Here is a 24,506-nt window from a genome sequence, read left to right on the forward strand (position 1 = left end):
ATCAAAAAACAGAACACAAAATGGTATTCACAGAATAGCAATATGGTAATTTAAAAAGTACAAAAAATAAAACCAGAAATGCACAAAAGGTACAAAATTAGTATCAAAAATTCTAAAATTTCAGTTCTTAATAGTTAAAGTGTACCTCGATCACAGAATCTGATATTAAACAGGTATTATGCAGTATTTGTCTTGAGACAGCTCATAGAGAAGCATTGAGAAAAACAGAAAGGATTGCACATGATGTTAATTGATCTGAAGAAGGCTTATGATAAAGTGCCATGTCAAGTGGTCTGGAGGTGCTTGAGAAGGAATAGAGTACCAGAGAGGTATGTGGGGATTGTCCATGATATGTATGAGGGAGGGAAGACACAGGTTAAAAGCAATGTTGGGGTAACAGAAAAGATCCCAGTCAGAGGAGGTCTGTACCAGGGATCTTCTTTAAGTTCTTACCTCTTTGATCTGTATTGGAGGTGTTGAGTCATGGGATAAAACAACAGTGTCCCTGGTACATGCTTTTTGCTGATGACATAGTGTTTTGTTTAGTGCCAGAAAAGAGGAAGTGGGCAGAAATTTGGAAGAATGGGGAAGGGCTTTGGAAGACATAAAATTGAAGATAAACAGGAAGAAGACAAAATATATGATGATCAGGATTCAGAAGTTAGCCTGCAGAGCGAGCTATTGAAAAGAGTGGATATATTTAAATATGTAGGATCAGAGGTAGCCTGAGAGGGAAAACTAGAGGCAGAGATAACCCACAGAGTGAAGTGTGGATGGAACAATTGGAAGGAGGTATCAGAAGTATTGTGTGATCGAAGAATTAAAGCGATGATTAAAGGTAAGGTTTTTAAGACAGTAGTAAGACCAGTATACTAATAATGTATGGAGCTGAGGCATGCACAGCAGACAAAGCACAGGAGAAGAAGGTAGAAATGGCAGAAATGAGAATGTATGAGATGGATGTGTAGAGTTACAAAAATGGACACAATAAGAAATTAGGCAATCAGAGGTACAACAAATGTGGGAGAGATGTCTAAGAAAGTACAAGAAAGTATGCTGAAGTGGTAAAGACATGTAATGAGGAGTACAAAAAATATCTGGACAAAAGAGTGATGAGAATGGAAGTACAGGGGAAGACAATACGAGGGAGGCCAAAGCGGTGGTGGATGGATTAACTAAAAGAAGATCTGAAGGAAAAGGGCTTGGCTGGCCAGGAGGTGCAGGACTGAGTTGTTTGGAGAGGTTGATCAAGTACATCAACCCTACATAGAATTGAGAAATGATGAAGAAGTAAAAGAAGAAGAAGATTATGGGACCTCTGTACTGTTGCTCATTCTATATAAATCAGACACAGAAATCCATTTACATTTTTTGTATTGACCTTTTGACCAGAATTAAATAAAAATGTCAATCTCTAATATTAAATTATACTTGCTTAGTGCATAACCGTTACTAGAGCTGTGCTATCTAATGCTTAATATAAGATTCCACGATAAGAAAAGATCAAATGTGATGAATTTTCCTTAGTTTGAGTAAAGACAAATTAAGAGGTTACATTATGAATTGTTATCAGTGGATGCCAATTACGACACATCTGTTCTTATATTTTTCAGATAAGGAAGGCAGAACTTTGGAGGTACGGTAATCGTACTCACAAATCATGGGTGTCGGAGAGTAGTGACACATTGCATGCTGATTAACACATTAAAGTAAGAATTTCAGTGTACTCCATATACATTATAATAATGACCTCATAATTCTGTAGGAAATTTACTAGTGCTAAAATCTGCCCAGTACTACAAAGCACAACAGACATCAGTTTGTTAAATAAGCTCCTTACTGGGGTGTTGTGTACTAACATTTCCTGTTATTCATCTCTTAAGATGTTAGATTCTTTGTTTTATTTATTGATAGTAGTAGCAGCAGTAGTAGTAGTTAAGTGTACAGCGAAATTCTTACTTGCATGTCTGCCAAACTTTTTGGTACCATGATAACTTTATCTGTCATAGCTTTTCTTTCTTAAAATATACAGTGCTTTCTTCCAGAATTTTGTCAGTTTTCTGGACCAAGTTGCTATCCCGACCTCACAACAGAAATTCGGAGATAAATTGGCAAACTTATATTGGCAATGTATTTTTCTGTCAGCTTGGAACATTGATAGAACCAGAATGGTGAAGTGAACTGTGTGTCACTGCACCATTTTATTTAATTCCAGTATTTTAGCTTCATCAGTCTGAAATTCTTCATACCAAGGATATTTAACTTGTTTCACAAGAAAATAAAACTATTATTTTACAAGAAAAAAGTTGTACTGCTTCTGAAAATGTTGCTGTTTCAACTGCTAAACTGTTAAAATGGACTTCCCTTAAACAACCTCAGTTTTTGTAAATATTCAAGAGGGTAAAGCCATTCTATCCAAAGAAATTGCAGCTGTTTGAAATCCTTTTGAAATTTTGAAATTCGTTGAGATCTTCAAATGTGACATCTATAAAAATTACTTCTTGTAATAGTTACTATGATTAATAATCTATCGATGAGTATTAATGAGTCAAACGTCTTTAAATTGCAATAAGCAAATCCAGCCATTTGTAGTACACTTTATACTAAGACTTCTTTAATAATATTACAGTAGGATGCTCAGTTAGTACCCACCAAAAATGTCTAAGCAGAAAAATCATTTCTTAAGCAGAAAGTCCACTGTTATCTTTTCATGAGTCTGCAGAACTAGTTTCAGAACACGCCTACTTCTCCTGCTTGTTTGATTTGAAGATTTGGTTTCAGGTTAGTGTGTGAAGTGCACCACACAGTGTTAAATCTGCAAGCTTTAAAGAGGATCTCTCTGCAGGTTCTGACCTTTGAAATATCTGAATTTATCTGATTCTGAAAGCACATATTCAGTATTCATTTGGATTCTTCATTCCTCTGGTCTTTCAGCAGAATTACTGTAGATGGTGGTGCCTAGAAGCCATCTTATGGGTGCTGTCACACCCTGTGTCCCCTTTCTCAATTCACTTTGACCAATGTCATTGCTGCTAACCTGCTTCCTCTCTATGCACACACTCGAAAGCTGCTTAATGATGATGCTGATGGAAATAAGGAGAATTTCTATCTCATGTCTCACTCCCTTATTAGTCATTTGTTTATCTTTTAAATATTAACTGAGAAAAATGCATACTGTTTTACAGACTACATGATCATTTTCATCACATCCATTTTATTGGACAAACAATAAACACACATAACTTTGAAAAAAATGAACTTGTACTACAACATGCTGTAACAAGGATTGTGACATTTGAAATGTCACATTTTTGATTGTTGATCTTTCCTATCAAAGTGCAATAATAGTTGTATTGAACAGCAGTGCAAGCACTTACTAATAAAGTTCAATATAACTTAAAACTTCAGTTAATCAATGATGGGCAGTATATAAAAGAATATCAAAAATGTTAGAAAAAAACAGAAATTCTGCACAGAATAAAGAAATGGTAAGAAACAAAATAAGACTCAAGAGGATAACAACCAGCCAAAAAAGCAATTAGCACTGCAGCTGTTTCACCCATATTTCCTTGTAGCTAAGTACATAAATAAATGTTACTAACGTTTAATCAATGTACAAGCAATGCCTCTTCCAGAGTTTTTAATTTTATTGGAAAAAGTTCTGCAACTAACCTGTCTGCCTTCATTTGTTTCTTGGTGTTAATGGAAAATCCACACAAGTCTACATTAGACAGGAAAGTAAAGATAATGATGCAATGGTGAGCATAAGAAATCTGGGTTTTGAGATGGAAAAGAAGGGTCACAAAGGCAGTATTTGGCTCTTACTTTGAATATTGGCAAGAGGGAGATCCAACATAGTTAGGCTTGGCCACAAAACCCATATAAACGAGCACAGATACAGCTACTAGAATCAAAGAACTCTAATACTTCACATCTGAATGAGAAAATAATACCCCCTGTCTAAGTCACAGTTCATACTTCTGTATAAATATGCCTTATAAGGACATGCCATTATAATAAATTGTGGTAGATGACGTCCTCATCCCTGAAATTCAAACACTACTTTACAATGTATAAAGAAATACCTTCCTGCATCAGGTAATGGGCAAAGCACTTTGAAGACTGGAACACAGACTTCTCCAATAAGCCACACAGTGGTCACCAATTGTCGTGACTCAGGGGTCTCAAGAGCACAGGTATCAAAAACTATTAAAAATTACCTACTAGAGGGGGGGAAATACCATCAAAAATCCCAACTAGAAACTCAAAGGGATGAGACAAAATATAAATAAATACAATGTTTAAAAAGAGCTGCTTGAAGAGGCAAGGCAAACACAGCAAACAAGTCCCAAATCAGAATCCCAAAACGTTTGGCAAAAAACAGAGCAGTGGTTCAAAATATCAATTAAAACAGTTCCAAAACAAAATCCAGAGGTGTAGTCAAAAAAAAACAGAGGTTCAAAAATCCAGATAATCATAAGGCCAAACAAAGGCAGAGATACTTACAATAAACTCTCCACTCCCTGGAGTATTCGAAATGAACCACCAAGAACTATGGAAGGCCCTCCCATAAATAGGGTGGAGGGTTGTTCCTGGCAGTGATTGGCAGATGGCCCCACCCTTTGAGGCACACCCCACAAAACACAAGGGACATAACCTAGGACATCACTACTTAAAAATAAAAACAAAGAAAAACATACATAATAAATACAACAAACCTTAATACAAATGAATGACATAAAATTAGAAACAGTAGACCTGAGACATGACTTTGAACCCCAGCCGGGGGAAAATGCCGGCTGAAACATGACACCAATAGCAATATGCCTTCTCTTTTGAAAGGAATCTAAAAATTGGCACATGAAAATCAAAGAGATGGCAGCAGAGACTGGAACAGCACACAGCTTAAATACTGTATATTTCTATCATAAAGGGAAACTTTGAAAACAGTAGGAAAAATGCTTCTTTACGATAGGATTTTTGTACAGCTGTAAACAGAAGTACTGCATACACTGTACATTTCATTATATTTAACAATTTCCTCTTCATAACCTAATTGAAGCTTAACGCTGATATGCTCATTACTTCTGAAATACTCGTCATACTTCATGTACTTCCTTGTTGATATCTCCTTTATGTTTTTAGTTGTAAATAAATGTGCGTGTTTTACATGTTACTCTTGACTGGAATGATGGAGAGCTGCAACAAGGATGCATACTCTTGTTACAATATGAACGACTATTAATGCAGTCTCTACCAGCTTCTTATTCTAACTAAATCTGTTGACCCCCATAGATAGCATCACACATGTGTCTAACTAAATGCAAAATACATCAAGGTGACACTAATACTATACATTCATTAATCTATGCTTTGCTGAACAGCACAGGTAAGTCTTCCATGGCAATGGAAGAGAAGCATTAGGAAAAAGCTAATATTAGGTAAAGAAAGCAAATCCAAAAAACAAAAACTTACAACAATAAGGTTCCACATCCTTGCTGCTTCAGCCACCAGGGTGGAGACGGAGCTGCAGCCTGGCATCAACACAATCTTAATGGGCTCTTTGTAAAGAAGTTCATAGAGCAGCTTTGTGGCTTCTCCTGGGTCACACTGCAGAAAGATTGAGGGAGAGGATTTAGAAAATCAATAAAGCAATACCTTTGTGAACTTTGCCATGATTTAGTCTAAAAGAAATCATAGGACAAAGTCCATCAATTAAAAAACTAAAATGGCTAGACAGTACAATATGTGAAAACCATAACTTTTTAGATAATTAAAGAAGCTTAGAACTTAAACAAGACATAAGTGCAGCCAACAATCTCATCAATGAAATGTGGAAACACCTAGCAGACCAAAATTAAAGAAGTTATTCTTCAAACTATTCAGTTTATTCCCAAGCTCTGAGTATTACTTGAAAACTGAAAATTGAGCTAATAAAGTTGTAAAGCCAAGACATAATTTGACAAAGGTATGTGTGTGAGCAATAAGGATAGTATTAGATTTGATAACCTTATCCAGTACCAAGCCCTAAGTACAACTCTAATTCTCTTTCTGTGTTTGAAATCTTAAGATAGAAATGTATTTTTGCTTTGAGGCCTAAAGAAACATATACAGTATTAGCCACAGTAAATGCCATCTGACCACTGAAGCAGGTCACCATTTGTAGAACTGCACACCCAAAAAGCACAGGCAGTTATAAGAACTATGAGCAACAAGAAGTTGAGACAGAAATGTACATCCTGATGTTCTGCCCCAAGCATAAAGACATTAAGAAATACTAATTAATAGGTATTAATAATTCAATATTTATTTATATATATAATACTAACTCACTCACTCATTTATCAACAAAGCACTATTTCCCATTTATTTAAAAAGTTAAAATTTAGCAGGATTTTACATCTTAGCCAGTAGGTATCCACCAAGAAAGGACATTTCGATATATCAGTATTTAAGAGGAAACACCACACCTACAACAGAAAAATTAAATACCCCAAAATCTTAAATGTGCCTTGACAGATTTGATTGAAATTTGATGATGTTATAGAAAAAAGAAAACTAGATGGCACTTTTATTTGTCACTATTTATTAATTTTATGCTAACATACATGCTCCGTGCTCTGCTGATGATGGGTTTTATGCAAATGAAAGATGCAGCACAAGGTAACTAATAGGGTGAAAAGAAGACTGAAGAAGAAATTGTGTCCTGGATAGGAAAAAAACAGATATAATCACGTTTTCCGTCTGAAGTCAGGTATGGAATAAAAAAAGAAAAGGTGGACAGAAAGAGTAAGATTAAACTTAACAGGTCCCCCACGAGTTACTCCACTGAAATATACATTCCCATCTACAGACTTTGAAAGGAGATCCCCACCCTCCAAAATTATTTACGTTTACAGGTGCATTTGCATGTTTTCACCAGGGATGCCCCCCCTTAATCTCCAAAATTCTTTGCATATTGTGGATGACTGCACTATGCCTTCCTTCTCTAGGGCTGGATCAGACACGGAAAAAACCCACATTCAAACAAGCTTAGAAGAATTAGCGGCACTTAATATGAAGGAACCACTGACGAAACTAAACAGCTAGGAAGTTCTCAAGTTTGCTGTGTGTTTCAATAAAGCACCAATACTAAATAAAGCTGCAGTATAGTTTCTTCAATTGCCAGAATAAAAGTCTCTTTGTCCAGTTTTGTCTTGGCTGTCCTTTTGTGCAGCTCAAACGTGACAATATACATTTGTATCTGCAGATTTTAAAGGGGGACGGCAAAAAAAAAAAGAAATGAATTGATGAACATACATCTGACAAACAACAAGAAATGAAAAACTTGATTGAACAACATGAAGAAGTGAAAATTGTAAACATCTAATAATAAAAATATAATGATAATATAATAATAATAATAATATACTCAAATGTCACATTATTCCTACTGATTACCAATTTCAATTCAGAATAATGCACTTTTCTGTAAAATTGTGTTTTGCAATGACCATCAACAAAAGCCAAGTCACTAGGAAAAGTGGAAATTGATGTAATGCAGGAATGTTTCACTCATGGGCAACTGTATTTACAATGTTTAAGAGTAAGGAGTGCCAGTGACCAAACAACATTATTATTACTTATTTGGCTGGTGCATTTATCTAAGGTTGCTTAAAACATCTCAGAAACAATTGATTACTATTTTTTTGTGTTTCTAGTTTGAGCACAGGCAGGTGAAGTGACTTTCTCGTGGTCAAGCAGTGTCAGTAATGGGATCTGAATCCACAACCTCAGGTTTTGAAGTTCCAGGTCCAAACCCTTAACCACTACACCACACTGCCTGCCAATAATATTAGCCCTTGGTAAAAATTCTACAACTACATTGTATACATAACATTAGTTATACAGTACTTCTGTTTAACCAATACCATTATAACTGAGATCCATTGTCTTCCTGGGTGAAGTTGGATAACACAGCTAGTTTACAGTATACAATCCATGGATTTTAACAGATTACATTAAAGAACTGTCTATTGCAAAAACAGATGAAAGGAAGAAAGATGAAAGAAAGATTATTGGGAATCATCCTACTCGTGTGGTATTTAAGTAGGTGTGGGCCTGAGGGACAGTGGGCAGATACTCAGAACTCTGAAGTGGGAATATATCTGCATTTTTGGAGAAAGGATAAGAAATCTAATTTGACCAGAAATCTAATTTTTCTATATAGTTTTTAAATTTGAGAAAATTCTTTACCCTGTAATGAGACAACAACAAGCGTTTGTGCTGCACTTAATTTACACAGTTTAAGATTTATATTTAGCCCACTGGCTGCAGCATTTACATTTCTCCTTCAGTCAGGGCTTTGGTAAGGCATGATAATCTCTCTGAACCATAATCATCACGTATTATGCATATAGTTTGATTAAATAAGAGTGGCACAATGAAATGGGGGAGTTATATTAGTGTTTGTCCAATACATGTTATGTTTTGGCATTGAGTACATTTGTTTTTTAAATTTATTTTGAAGGTTTATAAATGTTCTTGCTATAGGTTCTTTGTTATTTTTTACGTTGCCATGCACATTTGCATAGGGGACAACTTAAGGGCTCTGGTGATTGTAATTTCCCATTTCTCCAGGTGTTGGTGTTGTGTCCTAATGCTTTTTCTCTTTCTCCCTCTGAAGACTGAAAGATTGACAGCTATACAGTAACACCACTGATATTGCTTCTGGTGTCCATCAACCTGGTCCTGCCTCTTTCTGCTGTAAAGACTTAAGACTGGAACCATCTTGAGTAAGTTCAGATGAAAATTGCATATTTTTCTTTGGTTCTTTAAAAAGGGCGATGCCCCATCTCTTTATTGTGGTCTGATCTCTTACAGTGTAATATTTAGAAGTATGAAGTATTCAGATTTAATACTATTTTGCATTAGTATTTCTGTTTGTGAAGTTTTAGTTTGGTTTTTGGTTTGAATTTTCCATGGCATTATCTTGTTTTCTAGTTGGGTTGCCATTTTAGATAATAGTCGCTATGAGATGATGACCCATCGCTGGGGTGCGTGGCCTCAAAAGTTATGTGTTATGACATCATATGCATGATGGTACAAAAGTTGGCATCACAGTTAGCACATTGTCCAAGATTGTGGATTTAACCGAGCAATTCTTAAAGTGTTCATCCATGCTGGTATCTAATAAAATTTTACTATTATTATTATAACATTTATATAGTGTTTTTCTAGCTACTCAAAATGCTTTATATAGACAGTGGACAGCCATGTCAACCAACACGAGCATCTGTCTGGATAATGCAACAGCATTCTTTCTTGCTCCATGAATGCTCACCACGCACTAGCTATTAGGTGGTGAAGGAGTGAGAGAGACACCCAGTTAGAGAAAGGGGATAATTAAAAGCCAGGACATTAGGGTACACCTTTCCTTTTTTAAGGATGTAAAGAGATAATGTATTACCACAGAGAGTTAGGATATTAGTTTTACATCTCATTTGAAGGAAGGCTCCAATTTTTACAGCATGGTGTCTTAATTACTGCACTGGGGTATTGGGATCCACGCAAACACCACAGGGTAAGAACACCCTACTGGCCTCATCAATACCTCTTCCATCAGCAACCCAAGCTTTCCTGGGTGTCCTCCCTACTGGCTGGGCTCCAACATACTTAGCTTCAGGTGTTCTGAAGTGCAAGTAGTACAGCTGCTAACTTTATTTAGAGTTTAAAGACTTCCTACTTCATTAGGAAGGAATTGTAAACTGAGTCAATGGAGCTGGCCAGGACAGAACCGTCAGTAAACAACCCAGATATTCAGTAACCAAAAGTCTGTCATAATGTAAATCTAATCCTAAAACAGTAACCCAAAGTTGAAATTCAGAAATCCTAACTCTGAAAGCTGGGAGATATTTAGGAATCACTAACTACACACACTTAAAAAATATTTTCTTTGTTATTATCTGTAAAGTCTGATGCAGGTGGATCTGTGGTGTTGGCTACTAAAACACTTCGCACTAATGACTTTGTATTGTGTGACTTCTGAGACTGTGCTCTACCAAAATTGGATGTAGCATCAAGAACCTGTCATCCTAGGACAAACAAGATGGAGTTGGAAAACATTTTCTACTACAATAAAATTACATTACAGTAATCCCTCGCTATATCGCGCTTCGCCTTTCGCGGCTTCACTCCATCGCGGATTTTATATGTAAGCATATTTAAATATATATCGCAGATTTTTCGCTGCTTCGCGGGTTTCTGCGGACAATGGGTCTTTTAATTTCTGGTACATGCTTCCTCAGTTGGTTTGCCCAGTTGATTTCATACAAGGGACGCTATTGGCAGATGGCTGAGAAGCTACCCAGCTTACTTTTCTCTGTCTCTCTTGCACTGACTTTCTCTGATCCTGACGTAGGTGGTGTGAGCAGGGGGGCTGTTCGCACACCTAGACGATACGGACGCTCGTCTAAAAATGCTGAAAGATTATCTTCACGTTGCTATCTTTTGTGCAGCTGCTTCCTGAAACGACATGCAGCACGGTGCTTCGAAGGGCACGTATTGATTTTTGATTGAAAAACAAACTCTGTCTCTCTCTCTCTCTTTGTCTGCTCCTGACGGAGGGGGTGTGAGCTGCCACCTTCAACAGCTTTGTGCCGCGGTGCTTCGCATACTTAAAAGCAGCCCTATTGATTTGTTTGCTTTTCTCTCTATCTCTGTGACAGCCTGTGCTCCTGACACGCACTCCTTTGAAGAGGAAGATATGTTTGCATTCTTTTAATTGTGAGACGGAACTGTCATCTCTGTCTTTTCATGGAGCACAGTTTAAACTTTTGAAAAAGAGACAAATGTTTGTTTGCAGTGTTTGTATAACGTTCCTGTCTCTCTACAACCTCCTGTGTTTCTGCGCAAATCTGTGACCCAAGCATGATAATATAAAAATAACTATATAAACATATGGTTTCTACTTCGCGGATTTTCTTATTTCGCGGGTGGCTCTGGAACGCAACCCCTGTGACGGAGGAGGGATTACTGTATAGCAACAACAAATACATGTACAAATTGGATTTACCATCCCTAAGAACACTTTAATGGTAAGTAAACGCTGACCCAAAAAAACACTCAATTCACAACGTCCTCCAGGTTCTATACTGTACTTGTCAAATCCACATGAAAATCAACATCATAAACAAAGACAAGATAGGATACTAGACCATTTGAGAATATGCAAATGTAATCATCCACTTTAACTCCTACTTGGTCTACCAACCTGCAAATCTATGGACTGATGGAGAAAAGTAAAGCACTCAGAGGTATGGTATTCCTCAAAGAATATTCAGATACCAGACAGAAAGCACTCCCCTTAGGAGTTACACAAACAGGGAATGCCAGTCACAAATTAAATGTGGGTTGAAGACATGTGAGGTGCTAGAGATGAATAATTTTTAACAACAGTTAATAACAGTTGTGCATTCATTATCCTAAACCAGGTTGCAAGGGCAACAGTTATACTGTAGCAGTGAGGCACATATGTTCCTTTCTCTAGGCACACTTGCCACCACATACTATGGGACCACAAGGCATTTCCAGGCCATCTGGGAGATATAATCTTTCCAGTAAGCCCTGGGACTTCCCCAGACTCTCCTCCCAGCAGGCCATGCCCATAAAACCTAATGGCCTTTCCGTATCAGATGCCCAAACTCTCTCTCTCAATGTAGAGGATCAGCGGCCCCACCTCAAGGCTCTCTGAACCTCTCCCGAATATCTGTACTTCTCAACTTATCTCTCCAACAGTTGCACCAAAGAATAATTCTCCTATCTATTCACTTCTGAATCTGTTTCCTCTAATAATTATCATGCATATATTCAGCTTGTGGAAAGAACCTTGAATTCCTAGACGAAACTTACAACACGACAAAGAGAATGTACAAATTCCACACAGCTGGGGACCAGAAATCAAAGTAGGGTCTAAGAACTGTGGTACAGTTTATACCAATGTGCCAGTCATCAGAAATAAAAGTTGAACCTCCACCCATTTTTTAGTATACTTTCTTCAATACAAGATTATGGCAACATCAAGCAATCAAGCAGAATCAACTAATCAAAAATAAGTTAAAAAATAACAATTGGAGTATTAATATTTTCAAAAATAAAGGTCAGGTCTTTCTATATATAACTCACTAGATCAACAGATTCCTTGACTGCTTTTTATATCTTGTCCTATTTGTGAAATCTTGCAATCCATCTGCTTAGGTAGTGAGTAGGCACTTAATAGTCTGATGTTTAGCCAACCAAGTCCTCTTCAAAGACCTATACTGTAACATGCTTACACAGGACTGTAGTAAAAACTGGTTTATGGAACAAAAAAGACCAGAACAAATAAACACAAAACAAAAGTCTCAGTATGCTCTGTATTATCTGAACAATCCAAAATCCCAAGAACTCAAAACAGTGCTGTATGGCACTCATTAACAAAAATGGCACCAGCTATCACCCTTTCACAAAACATGTATGCTTTACATTTGTTTGTCCACTCTCAATATATTTAGTTTGCCAGATCAAAAATTCAGAATAATCCAGGAAGATGATCAAACTGGACTTCTATTGAATTCAGTGCATGTCATAAGCAAAACAGCTAAGAGGCTTAAAAGCCTCATGATGATTTTTAAACTTTTAAATTAGGTTAATTACAATGAGTGAAAGCCATCACCCTTGCTTTCTAATTAACTGTCAGCTGCATTTTTGAATGTTACTCTGAAAGAATACGAGACGGGCATGTGAATAATGTTTTCTGAAAGCATTCCCCCCACTACCACGGTTGGCTTCTTCTTTTGCGCATGCTCCCTCCTTAACCCCACTACCCATTTTTTGCCATCTTCCCTTTAATCTCCATCTTCAGTTTTCCTTTCTCTCTTTCATTTCCGTGCTCTCATCCTCTAGATCTGCTTTCCCACTGGCAGGGTTAATAATTAATCAAAAAGCTCTGCAATACAGCATCTCCGTAACCAGGACAACAAAGCTCTGAAGCAGTCACATGATTCTGTCTGAGTTTAAAGAGCTTCAGAGAGGAGAAAAAGGATTATGACAGGAAAGATCAAGTTTGCCTGTCAGATATCTAAGAAAGCACTTGGAAAGAGCCTAAGTAAGTCTGCTTTGTAATTGGAGGGTCGTTTTTGGTTGATTCCTATTAGGGAATAACTTGATGAATGCTATTTCAATCCAAACTATTTTGTTTCCAGTGATCTACTTCATAGAATTCCTGTGCATTCACTTTCTCACACCTGAATTCAACTGGTGGTGAGAAATTTTGTAGAGAAGTCCACATAATTGGATGTACACATTTGATGCCATACACTAGGCATTCTAGGAGTGAAATAACTCTATTTCATCTTCAAAGTCCTACTTATTTGGACATAACAAAGGTCTACTAACAGGAACGTGAACTGTGTTAACTTTTTTAACATCTTCTAGAGGCAGCACTTTAAGTATCACATGTTGATTTTGATACAGTTTTTAAGTGGAGGTTTTTATTTTTCTATCTTTTGGAAGCACTAGTCAAACAATCAGGGAACATGTAACATTTGTAGAGTGTTGTGAGTCTTTTCCTTGTTAATTTTTGCACCAATGAATAATAATATAATGTACTTCATATGTCATATTTAGAGGAAGGCCTGACACATTAAGAATTTCTTTGTTGCTGCTGAATAGCATGGGGAAAAATAGTATTATCAAATGTTCAGACAACGGCTGCTGTCAGCTTGCTCAGGTTTTACTTGCTCAAGTACATTCCTAAAACAAAAAAATGAAATGACAGAAGAAATGTGTTAAACCGAACAGAATAACATTATTAAAATGTAACATTGAAAAATCACTTTACACAAAAATCAGGCTTAGAGGAATACCAGAAACTGCAGCAAAATATTAAAAAAAAAGCATGAAATGTTGAAACAAAAGAACTTTTTTTCTAGTACTAGTTCTTTAAAAAATGCAGTTAAAAGATAATAGAAAATGCCTTAAAGACAAGCAAGGAAAAATCTTTGAAAATAAGTAGAAAATGGCACATTAACTACATAAATACTCAACTCAAGTCTTTACAGAAGGAGAAATAAATGGTATTGCCTCAGGCAGAAGCAAAAACAAGATTATAGACATTTAGCATAGAAAAGTCAGATATGCTTCAGATTATCAGTGTGATGAAGACTAATGTTGCGAACATCAAACAATTCTCATAGAAGTTCTAACAGTTAACTTTCAAGTAACATGGCGGAGATCTTTTTGTTTATCTTTTAAGGACATATGAAATGAACTGCCAGTTGTGGCAGCAGATAGTACAAAAAGAGCACTAAAATTCAAATCATTTACCAAAGCTAAGTTAAATACAAATTCTAAATGGACATCAAGAAATAACATATTCAATTGCTTTTCTGAAAGTTTAGATGACTGTAAGATTGCAAGGTAGTCTTAGAAAATACAACTGCCATAGGTCTCATGTAATGAAACAAGTGTAACGTGCCTAGTAAAATGCCTTGTCATTTGTTAAGTTAGTTTTGCTGTGGCACTATTGTGTACTTTGCTTGATGGTTGTGTAAGATTGCAGCATTTGTGGGTAGCATTTTTTAGGCCTTTATGGTTTTCAGTCTTCTTTCATTTTTTATATTTGGAATGAGTTGGCTTTTGTTTCATTGATATTAATTTTTATTTCCTTGGCCCTGTTTTCTTAATTGTATTATGTAATATCTTGTTCTATTATCCCTTATTGTTTACATTCAACAAATCATTTAAGAAATAATAAGCATGTGCTTGGGAGAAAATGATTCTGTTAGACTTTAAAAAAGAGGTAACCAGAGAAGTAGATGAAAAAGCATACGATATAATTTGCTTTTAAAAACCCTTTGACACAGTACTGAAGAACATGTGCGTAGTAATTTTAAAGCTGGATGGCACTGGTATTGGATATAGCTCACAAAACATTCTCTGGTTTCATAAATTAACAGCTTTCCTTGAGCTCGATAATTTTTTTATTATGGAGAATTCATTTTAGTAGATTTTAAGCTATTTTTTAATTATTTGGTCAAAATTGAGTTTTATTCTGATCATTATCGTCTTTTGTTTATGTGACACGCAGTTATGTGCAACGTGACTGCCAATGGCGTTTCAAAAACGCATGTGGAAGTTCAGCTATAAATTTACTGGCTCTGCAATGTAGCTTCTTTCCTTGGTGGATAACTTCTTTCAAAAAGAACCATCTAGTGTACTTAATATATTTAGCGCTAGGTTTCATTTCTTATTTGTCTCCCTTCTGTCCCTAATTTCTCTTAAAATTTACCTTCATGGTTTGTATGCTGGTTATTACCTTTGCCTGTCCTTTACTATGAGCCTACCCGATGCGGCATCTGTTGATCTCCTTGCATCTCACAATAATTTGAGGAGTAAGCACTTTGAGTAGTGAGAAAAGCTCCATATAAATGTAAAAAAATATTATTTTATTATTACTTCTATGTCTCAACACCTAGTCAATTAGCCTACTAGAGATTCAAGAGTACAAATAAGAGGAGAATATCAACAGAGTCATGCAAGGGCCTTTTCTTAGATCCTTTTGAATTTCCCCATGGGATTGTACTAATCTAATCTAATCTAATCTAATCTAATCTAATCTAATCTAATCTAATCTAATCTAGTCCAGTCTATTTCATATTAATGACTTGAATTAGTGTGAAGAAACATTACAGCTGAAGGGACAGAAAATGCTAAGGAAGCAGCAAACAAAATTCAAAAACACTTCAACAATCTTCAAATCTCAGTGAACACTTGATAAATGCAGTTTAATAAGGTCATGTACAAAGTGCTACATGCAGGCAAAAGGTACATAAATTATAAATGTATGATAGGAGACTCTATTCTTACAGAAAGTAACCACAGAAAAGGGTTCAGGGTTTATGTTGACACAACATTCTCATTGTGCAATGGAGAAGCAAATAAAAAGTCAAATAAAACATGAGGTTATATTTTAACGACTTTTGAATATAAATCAAGGGACTGCATAATGAGACTACATCTGGAGTTCTGTGAGCAGTACTGTTCATCACTCTACAAATGAGACATAGCATCTCTCTCCCTGAATATTTTACTTACTGTATGTAACTCACCTTGCAGCTTTCAGTACCAGTAAAAGTTGCAATTCTAAATAACACATTTCCCAGCAATTGTGCATCCATTACTGGATAAATAAGAAAATGCATGTGTTCCCAGGTCATAAGGCTGCCAGTTCCAGATACTACTGAATTGTAATAAAGATACCGTATTTGATGCTTTCATCTTACATTTTAATTTTACTGAGCAGGGCATAACACTTAAAAAATGATTGCACTAACAAGCAATGGTTCAATTTTTATGATATGAAACCTGCTTTGAAGATCAACATGGGCTAAGACATTAATAAGATTAATTTTGCATGCCCATTGCATTTAAGACCACCACAACCAAACACAATTGCTTCAATTTTATTTGCCATAAAGATTACAATCTAACAGGGTCGGATGAAAGAGGCCTTGAGATGTTTGTTCTTAGGCCCTGATAAAGCATGCCCTTATTGAATATATTCTTCTCCACACCCCATTCATCGACCAGTGTCTTGGTTCAAAAGCAGTTGGGTCGGCTAAACCTACCTCAGAACATCATCCAGCACCTTAATGATTGCATGCATAGCCAATTTTAATCATCTGCCAAGGAGATGTAATTAAATAAATCCACATGTACTATACATTATGTCTGACTCTTAAATTGTTCTTTATTGGTTTGGAATAAATTGTTATTCCACTCAAACTATTTGTTCCTATCAAAGTTTAGTTAAAATGGCATGGATGAACCTTAGCGTGACTTCTACTGGAAGGTTTCAAAGATAAAAGAGATACAAGTTTAACAGTTATTTGCTGTTTATTTTCATATACAGGAGAAGGTTGTTTTCTGTTTATTTTTTTGTTTGTTTTATAGTCCCTATAATTCCATTCTGCAGGATTCTTGTTGATCATTGATTATAAATTCAGCTTGTAACTTGGATGTGTTGAGTACATCTTTAAAAGCTAATTTGTAAGTGAAATGCTTTGTGTCAGAGGTCAGTGAAAAACTCATATAGACAGTTAAAGGCTGTTTTCAAAGACAGAACAATTTTAGAACTCCTGCAACACCTCACCAGTCATATAATGGACTTGAAAAAAGCTATAATAAAGCTGCATTTCTAAAATATGATTTTAATTATGATAGCTGCCACTAGTAAATGGGCCCCATGTTAAATTTCATCCTCAGCCATCCTATATTATGGATGACCTTCTAGAATATGTGATGGCTGTTTGGGTCATGAATTTTCTTCCAGCAGATGAAACTACACGACGCTTTATTATCTGATATTATATTTGGCTAATGAATACTAATAAACTAATGTAAAGTGTGCAAACAACAATAATTTTATAAAGGAATTTGAATGAGGCAGTGTCAGCATGCATCTGTAAACTGAAAGAGGTAACAGTTAATTTCTACCGCTCTACTCTATTGAGAATCAAAAGAGCTGTTAAACATAATTTTCTCTCATCAAGCTGTACTCATATTTTTGTGCTGTCTGTTCTCAGTGCTGAGCACCTTCTACTGTACACACAAACATTGCTGATGTCATGTAATGCCTAAGATTGCAATGTATTGCCTACTCTTATATATGCACAAACACACTAATTTAGAGACATGTGGAACTTGTTTTTTGTCTGTTTTTCATTAATAATTTAGTTTCTGACCTGAAGAAGATTACTGCCTATTTTAAAGCATCTGAAATCCATCTTACGTTTTAAATTTAGTAAAACTAAGGGGCTCTGCTTTTGCTTGCTTCGCTTGCCAACCCCCGTGGGCAGGTGCTGGGTGACCACTGTCTCATGTCAGCCACTCGAAAGGTGTCGGGGTGTTGCTCCATTAGAGAAAGCCATCCAGTAGAGTATACAGGGCATGGGAGGAAGACGGTCCTTAGTTATTATAGATGGAAAATCAGTTACTTGAGTATTTCACTATAACTGTTGTGAAGGATTGTCGGCTTTTTACTCCGGCCCTCACCCCCAGGCCGCCAGGAGGAGCTCTCCCAGCAGCGTGGACGTGCCCAGAGTTCCAGCAGGGCCTCATGGACCATGTAGTTTTTATACACAGCCCTGCTGGATACCTTGGGGGCCACCGGGAGTCGCTGAAAGGGGGCTTGTGGACTCTTATGTGCCCTATAACCCAGGAGTACGTCACGGTCACGTGACAGGAAGGAACGACGTGCTCCCGGGGTGAAGAAAAGGACTGTTTACCCTGACCCGGAAGGGAAAAGGAACTGTGGACTGATTGGACAGAAACACTTCCGGATCAGGGGATATAAAAGGACGATGGGAAATCCCAAACGTTGAGCTGAGCTGGGTGGAAGGGTGGCAACGCGTCTGGGAGTGGAGGATTGGTTATTGGTTTATTGATTTATATATGAGTATTGTGGAGAGAAGGGTGCTTAGTGCACATTATTATTATACAATAAATAATAATTGGATTTTTATCTGGTGTCTGACGTCTGATCAGAGGGTTCAAGGGGTCACAGAGACCTTAATCTGTCACACTGTTTATTTTAAATACCAATGAATAAAAAAAATTAGTAAACAGTAATAGTAGAATTAAAAAAGTAAAACATAATAAAAAGTAAATAAAAAATTAAATGAATTATTTTTTCCTCTAACTGGTATTCTATAAATGTTGCTTGCTTGCATTTCTGTTCGCTTATTGTTCATGATATTTTTCTCTTTTTTCTTTATTATCCTGGGTATGACGTTAAACTGCATCCGGCCCTCCAAGTGGTCCTCCAAGTTACAGGGAAATCATGGGGTTTGGTGGCAGGATTGGCACTCCAGCCACCCTAAAAAAACTTCACAAAGTTCCGAGACTACAGAAAGGACTTCTTTTTTGCTCTCCGCAGGAGTAGCTCTGCTGCAGCCGCCCATAGGAGGGCTGCTCGCATCATGAAGGGGATGGGGGAAGCCCTTGGGGAAACCGTTGGAGAGCCAATGGGGTCAGGTCTGTTGGGGATTGGAACTGGTGTGGTGCTGAGGCGTCGCCCGCTGCACGGCAGCACTCGGGTCCCAATTTGAGGCGGCCCATACGGGTGGGCACATAGAACGTCTTGTCTCTCCGGCAAGATGATCATCTTCCTCTGCTGTCAGAGGAGCTGCGTAAACTCTGCATTTCAGTGGCAGCACTCTCTGAGGTGCGCAGACCGGGGACTGGCCTGATCTCTGTGGATGGATACACTTTTTACTGGTCTGGTTGGTCTGATGGCTGTCATACTCGGGGAGTAGCTGTTGCTGTAGTGGATTGGCTTCTTCCGATGGTGTCTGATGTCACTCCTTTCAACGAGCATATTATGAGACTCAGATTACGGCACTCTCTGGGTGCCTTGTCTGTTGTCTCAGTGTATGCTCCGACCACGGTGAGTGATGTCTTGGTGAGGGAGATATTTTATTCGCCAGCTTCGCTCTGTGGTTGATGGGTGCCCACGAGGTGACACTCCTCTGGTCATGAGTGACTTCAATGCAGCCACTGGCACTGACAGGGCTGGCTATGAGGATTGTCTCGGTCCCCATGGATCTGGTGAAAGTGGCTCTATGTTCCCTGACTTTCCAAAAGGTCAGGGGCTGCGAATTGCTGGATCCTGGTTCCAGTGCCCTGAACTGCATCGTTGGACTTGGTACTCCAATACTGGTGGTGTGGTGAAGGAGATCGATCACATCCTCGTTGGCAGACGCTGGAGGCTCTTGCAAAACTGCAGGGTCTACAGAAGTGCCCAGTTTGTGAATTCTGACCACAGGCTTGTTGTTGCTACTCTTAGGATCCAGCTTAGGTCCAGTAGGTTACCACCTACTTGGAAAATGAGCCTGGACTTGGCCAGATTCCAAGACGAGGCTGTTTCTAATGAGTTTTCACGCAGTTTTTGTGAGGAACTTTCAGATTTGGGTACGACTGCCAATCATAATGTGACGTGGGAGACCTTCCATGACAAGACATTGAAGGTTGCTGAGGGTTGTGTTGGTTTTACTGGTGTTCCCAGAAGGAGGTGTTTTATCTCGCAGGGCACCCTGGATATCATTGAGAGGAGTCACAGTGCACGGCTCAATGGCAACTCTAGTCTACTGAGAACTGTGAAGGATGGCTGCGAGGGCTCTGAGGGCAGATAAAGAGGCGTTTGTTAGAGGAATCTGTGAGCAAGTGACACACAATCCGTGGTCTAGCAACCCACATCCTCCTTACAGAGGAATCGTAGCATCACGCTCATCTGAATCTGTTCCTTGGAGAGTCGCAGTCAGGGCAGCTGGTGGAATGGTCATTATGGATGACACTGCAGTTGTGACCCGCTGGGCTGGCTACTTTGACCTGCGTTCAAAGCTGATCCGGCTAGGATGTTGGATATCTCTGGGTCCACGGTTCTTGAGGCTGATCCTCCAATTAGCTGTGAACCACCCAATCTCACTGAGATTGCACAGGTGGTGAACCAGCTGAGGGGGAGAAAGGCTGCAGGGATCTGTGGTATCCGGGGTGAACTTCTCCAGGCTGGTGGTAAGGCTGTCCTCCTGGCATTACAAGAAATCTTTGCTTCCACTTGGGAGACTGGCATCATCCCAACTGACTGGAAAACGGGACTTAACGTCCCTATCTGGAAAGGGAATGGTGATCGCCTGGATTGCAGCAACTACAGGGGGATAACACTGCTCTCGGTGCCAGGTAAGGTCCTTGCTAGGGTCGTCCTCAATAGGATCTGTGATCACTTGCTCACCTACCAGCGACCGGAACAGTCTGGTTTTACGCCTAAGAAGTCTACCATCGACCGCATCCTGGCACTTAGGGTTTTCATGGAGCACAAACGCGAATATCGGCAGAGTTTCTTTGCAGCCTTTGTCGATTTTTGCAAAGTGTTCGACTCAGTTGATCGAGCTGCCCTGTGGGACATCCTGAAGATCTGCGAGATTCCCTCGAGGTTGCTGGATATCATGGCCGGCCTGTACACTGGTACTGTGAGTGCTGTGCAGAGTGGAGGCAGGACCTCTGCATTTTTCCCAGTTGATTCCGGGGTTCGTCAGGGGTGTATTCTGCTCCTACTCTGTTCAATGCTTGTATGGACTGTGTGTTGGACAAGGTCGTGGGGTCCAGCGGCTGTGGGGCATCTGTTGGTGAAGAAAGGTTCACGGATCTTGACTTTGCTGACAATGCTGTGATCTTCACGGAGTCAATGGAGGCTCTGATTGGGGCACGCGAGAGACTGAGCGAGGAGTCTGAGTTTCTGGGCTTGCGAGTGTCCTGGATAAAAACCAAGATCCAGGCCTTTAAATACCTCTTGGGCACAGCCATCAGCAGTGTGTCTGTTTGCGGAGAGAGTGTTGACCTTGTTGAGAGGTTTACTTACCTTGGCAGTGACATTCATGCCTCTGGGGACTCTTCCTATGAAGTCAGTAGATGGATTGGGAGAGCATGGGGGGTCATGAGGTCTCTGGAAAGGGGTGTGTGGCACTCCCGATATCTATGCAAAAGGATGAAGGTCCAAGTCTTTAGAGTCCTGGTGCTTCCTGTCTTGCAATATGGTTGCGAGACATGGACGCTATCCAGTAACCCAAGACGAAGACTGGACTCCTTTGGTACTGTGTCTCTTCCGGAAAATCCTTGGATACCGTTGGTTTGACTTTGTGTCGATTGAGCGGTGGCTCATGGAGTCCCGAGGCACATTACCTGCATTGTAAGGGTGCATCAGTTACAGCACTACGGCCATGTGGCACGTTTCCCCGAGAGTGATCTGGCTCGTAAGATCCTCATTGTTGGGAACCCGAGTGGCTGGACCAGGCCAAGGGGTCACCCACATAACACCTGGCTGCGGCACATAGAGGGTCATTTCCGGAGGGTGGGACTGAACCGCGTGTCTGCCTGGGGGGTTGCAAACCGGGATCCCAAGTTTTTTTCGTTGTGTAGTGGGTGCGGCAATGCACTGTACCAGTGCATGCTCCCCAACTTGACTTTCTTTATTGGATGATTCTCTTTGTTCTTGATTTTTATTATATGCAGCTCTTTTTTGTTCATTTTCTTTTTATCGACATTCATTATCAGCTCTTGCCAATTTGCTTTTCTGCCTTGCCAACTGTGGTGAAGGTAGGGATGGGCGGATCGATGCTAAAGTATCAATGCTTCCGATCCTGGCCTTTTAATTTAAACATAGATGTTCACATTAAAAATATCAATATTGCACATTTTCAATAATATGCAAGTTTATTAGAAAGTATTTTTAAAAAGCATTTCATGGTGTGAGCACCATGAAACTTGTCATATTGTGTAAAATGGAAGGTACTTTTCCTTCTGTGCTTTTCATTGCCCTGCATTTACATTGGCATTGCTGCGATCCACCAGTCAAAGCAGTGGACCTGTGTACGTAAGGCAATGACCGAAAGAAAGTGAAGCATTGAATGAAGTTATTTTACTCCACTGAGTGAACAATAATGAAGCAAAATGTGATATGTGTCAAAAGACTGTACGTTATTGTGGCAACACCACAAACCTAATAAAACACATGAAGGTCAGTCAAGTTGCCTAACATGAGGAGTTACAACAGAGGTTATAAGAAGAGAGCACTGACACTAAGGCTAAAATGCCTGACATGTTGCCAAAGGGCTGCAGTCTAATCTTAAAGAAGTCTTCCTGAAAGGCAGGCAGTACGCAGGTAACATTAGCATTGTGATCTGATGTGAGGTTATTGTAATTCTTTCAATAGAAAATAATCAATGTCTGTTTTTAGTGTGGAGTATATTACATTTATAGCTTGACTAGAGGGTTACATTCTGCTTGCTTCACTCGCCAATCCCCCATGTGTACGCTACGCGCCAGCCACTTTGCGTTTCTGCCGCTTGTGTTGTGAAGAGTGGGGCTTAATGTACCCCAAGGAGACATGGTCGCTCCTCCAAAACACCCTTTTTAAATGGTGGCACAACGTGAAACAAATACAGTTTTTTTTTTTACCTCCTTTGCTCGATCAACTGCTGGATTGCTGCTGCTGCCGTGCTGCGTGATCTGCATCTTGCGCAGAAATTTGAACATTTAAAAGCCTGTACAGCAGATGTCTTTGTCATCTACTCTTTTATTTCAAGCGTGGTTAAATCTGTTGGCACAAATTCTCATCTCAGGGACGTTAGCTGTTGATGTTTTTTAGTTTATAATTTAAAAACAGAATAAGAATCTGAAAATCTAACAACATCACATTAAAGTTTGATAAATTCTGAAAAGAATGATACCAAACATATATATGTAGGTTTTAAAATAACCCCGATTTAAAGTGTGACAAAAAAGCGTGTCATAAAAACGTCACATAAAATCATTGCACAAAATCGTTGTACTTTTAGGCTTAGGATTTTATATATATAGAGTAGATGACATACTTAGGACAAATTTTCAAACTTTCTATATTTATTATGTCCATTTTGTAAATGAAAAAAAAATAGATTACTCAATATTATCTTTACTTTACTCGGGCTGTAAAAACAATACTAAAAGTGACAGTCCTGAGCATTACCTGGGCAACATTATAGATGTGTCTTCTCTCACCTGTTGATGTGTCTAGTAATAATAGCGTCTTGTAAAAAAACATTTTTTGGGAGTCCAGGTATTGCACGCTCTTGACAGTGATACAAGCAGTGATGTTGAGGAGCCTGTCATCAGCAGTGATGACGAAGTGAATCTGTCTTCAGGCAGTGAAATTGAAACGGAAACCAAAAGTGAGTCTGATAAATCCAAATGTGACACTCACTTAGTATTTACATCATGATTATACATTTTACACTTCTGACTGTATACTTTTAGTGATTTGCATGTTTTACAGTAAAAAAAGTGACATTTTTTGAGCCAAAAAATGCAAAGCTGTTTATGTGTTTTTCAAGAAAAAATGTAACGCTAATGCTTGTTGTTATTCCACTGATCGTTTGCAAAAAACTTGACATTAGATGGACATCTAGTAGAAAAAAGGCACATATTTATCAAAACTGAGAGAATTAAATTAAAACAGTGTGAAAATAATTATCTGATGTGCAGATAAAGAAAATCTAGCAATTTCTTTTTTTTACATAGCAATTTTCTATACACTACACCATACCTAGGCAATTTACAAGTACAGTATTGAAAGTCTCCATAGCTCTACAGTGAAATAGGTTCACTAGGTTACATATTTTCTTAGCATCAGTCTAATTTTAAATCTTGAAAAAGTATAGTTTTTTAACCAGTGTATAATATACATCACTTTATATAGCAGTAGTAATGAGCAAAACTATTCATGTTAAATTGAATTTGACACTTAATGAGAAAAAAATCATGAAAGAAACTAAGGTTTGTTTCTAATGACATTAATGCAGTTGTCACAAGAAGAAACTAATTTAATCCTGTTTGGAAGCATTTGCATGCATTCATTCTGAATGTATTTGCCTGTTGTTTAGTATTTAAATAAAAAT

The 24,506-nt window shown here is 38.3% G+C and overlaps 1 protein-coding gene across 3 annotated transcripts in view; it reads right to left on the reverse strand.

Annotated features, from left to right (window-relative positions):
• The window catches only part of gabbr1b (gamma-aminobutyric acid (GABA) B receptor, 1b), a 721,337-nt gene that overhangs the window by 103,034 nt on the left and 593,797 nt on the right, over window positions 1–24,506 (reverse strand). For all 3 annotated transcript variants that reach the window (XM_051933715.1, XM_051933714.1, XM_028800495.2), the window contains one exon: window positions 5,476–5,610. In XM_051933715.1, the coding sequence (XP_051789675.1) occupies window positions 5,476–5,610 (135 nt within the window). The remainder of the gene's footprint in view (window positions 1–5,475; window positions 5,611–24,506) is intronic.

The sequence above is a fragment of the Erpetoichthys calabaricus genome, chromosome 1 (assembly GCF_900747795.2).
Source record: "Erpetoichthys calabaricus chromosome 1, fErpCal1.3, whole genome shotgun sequence".
NCBI lineage: Eukaryota > Metazoa > Chordata > Cladistia > Polypteriformes > Polypteridae > Erpetoichthys > Erpetoichthys calabaricus.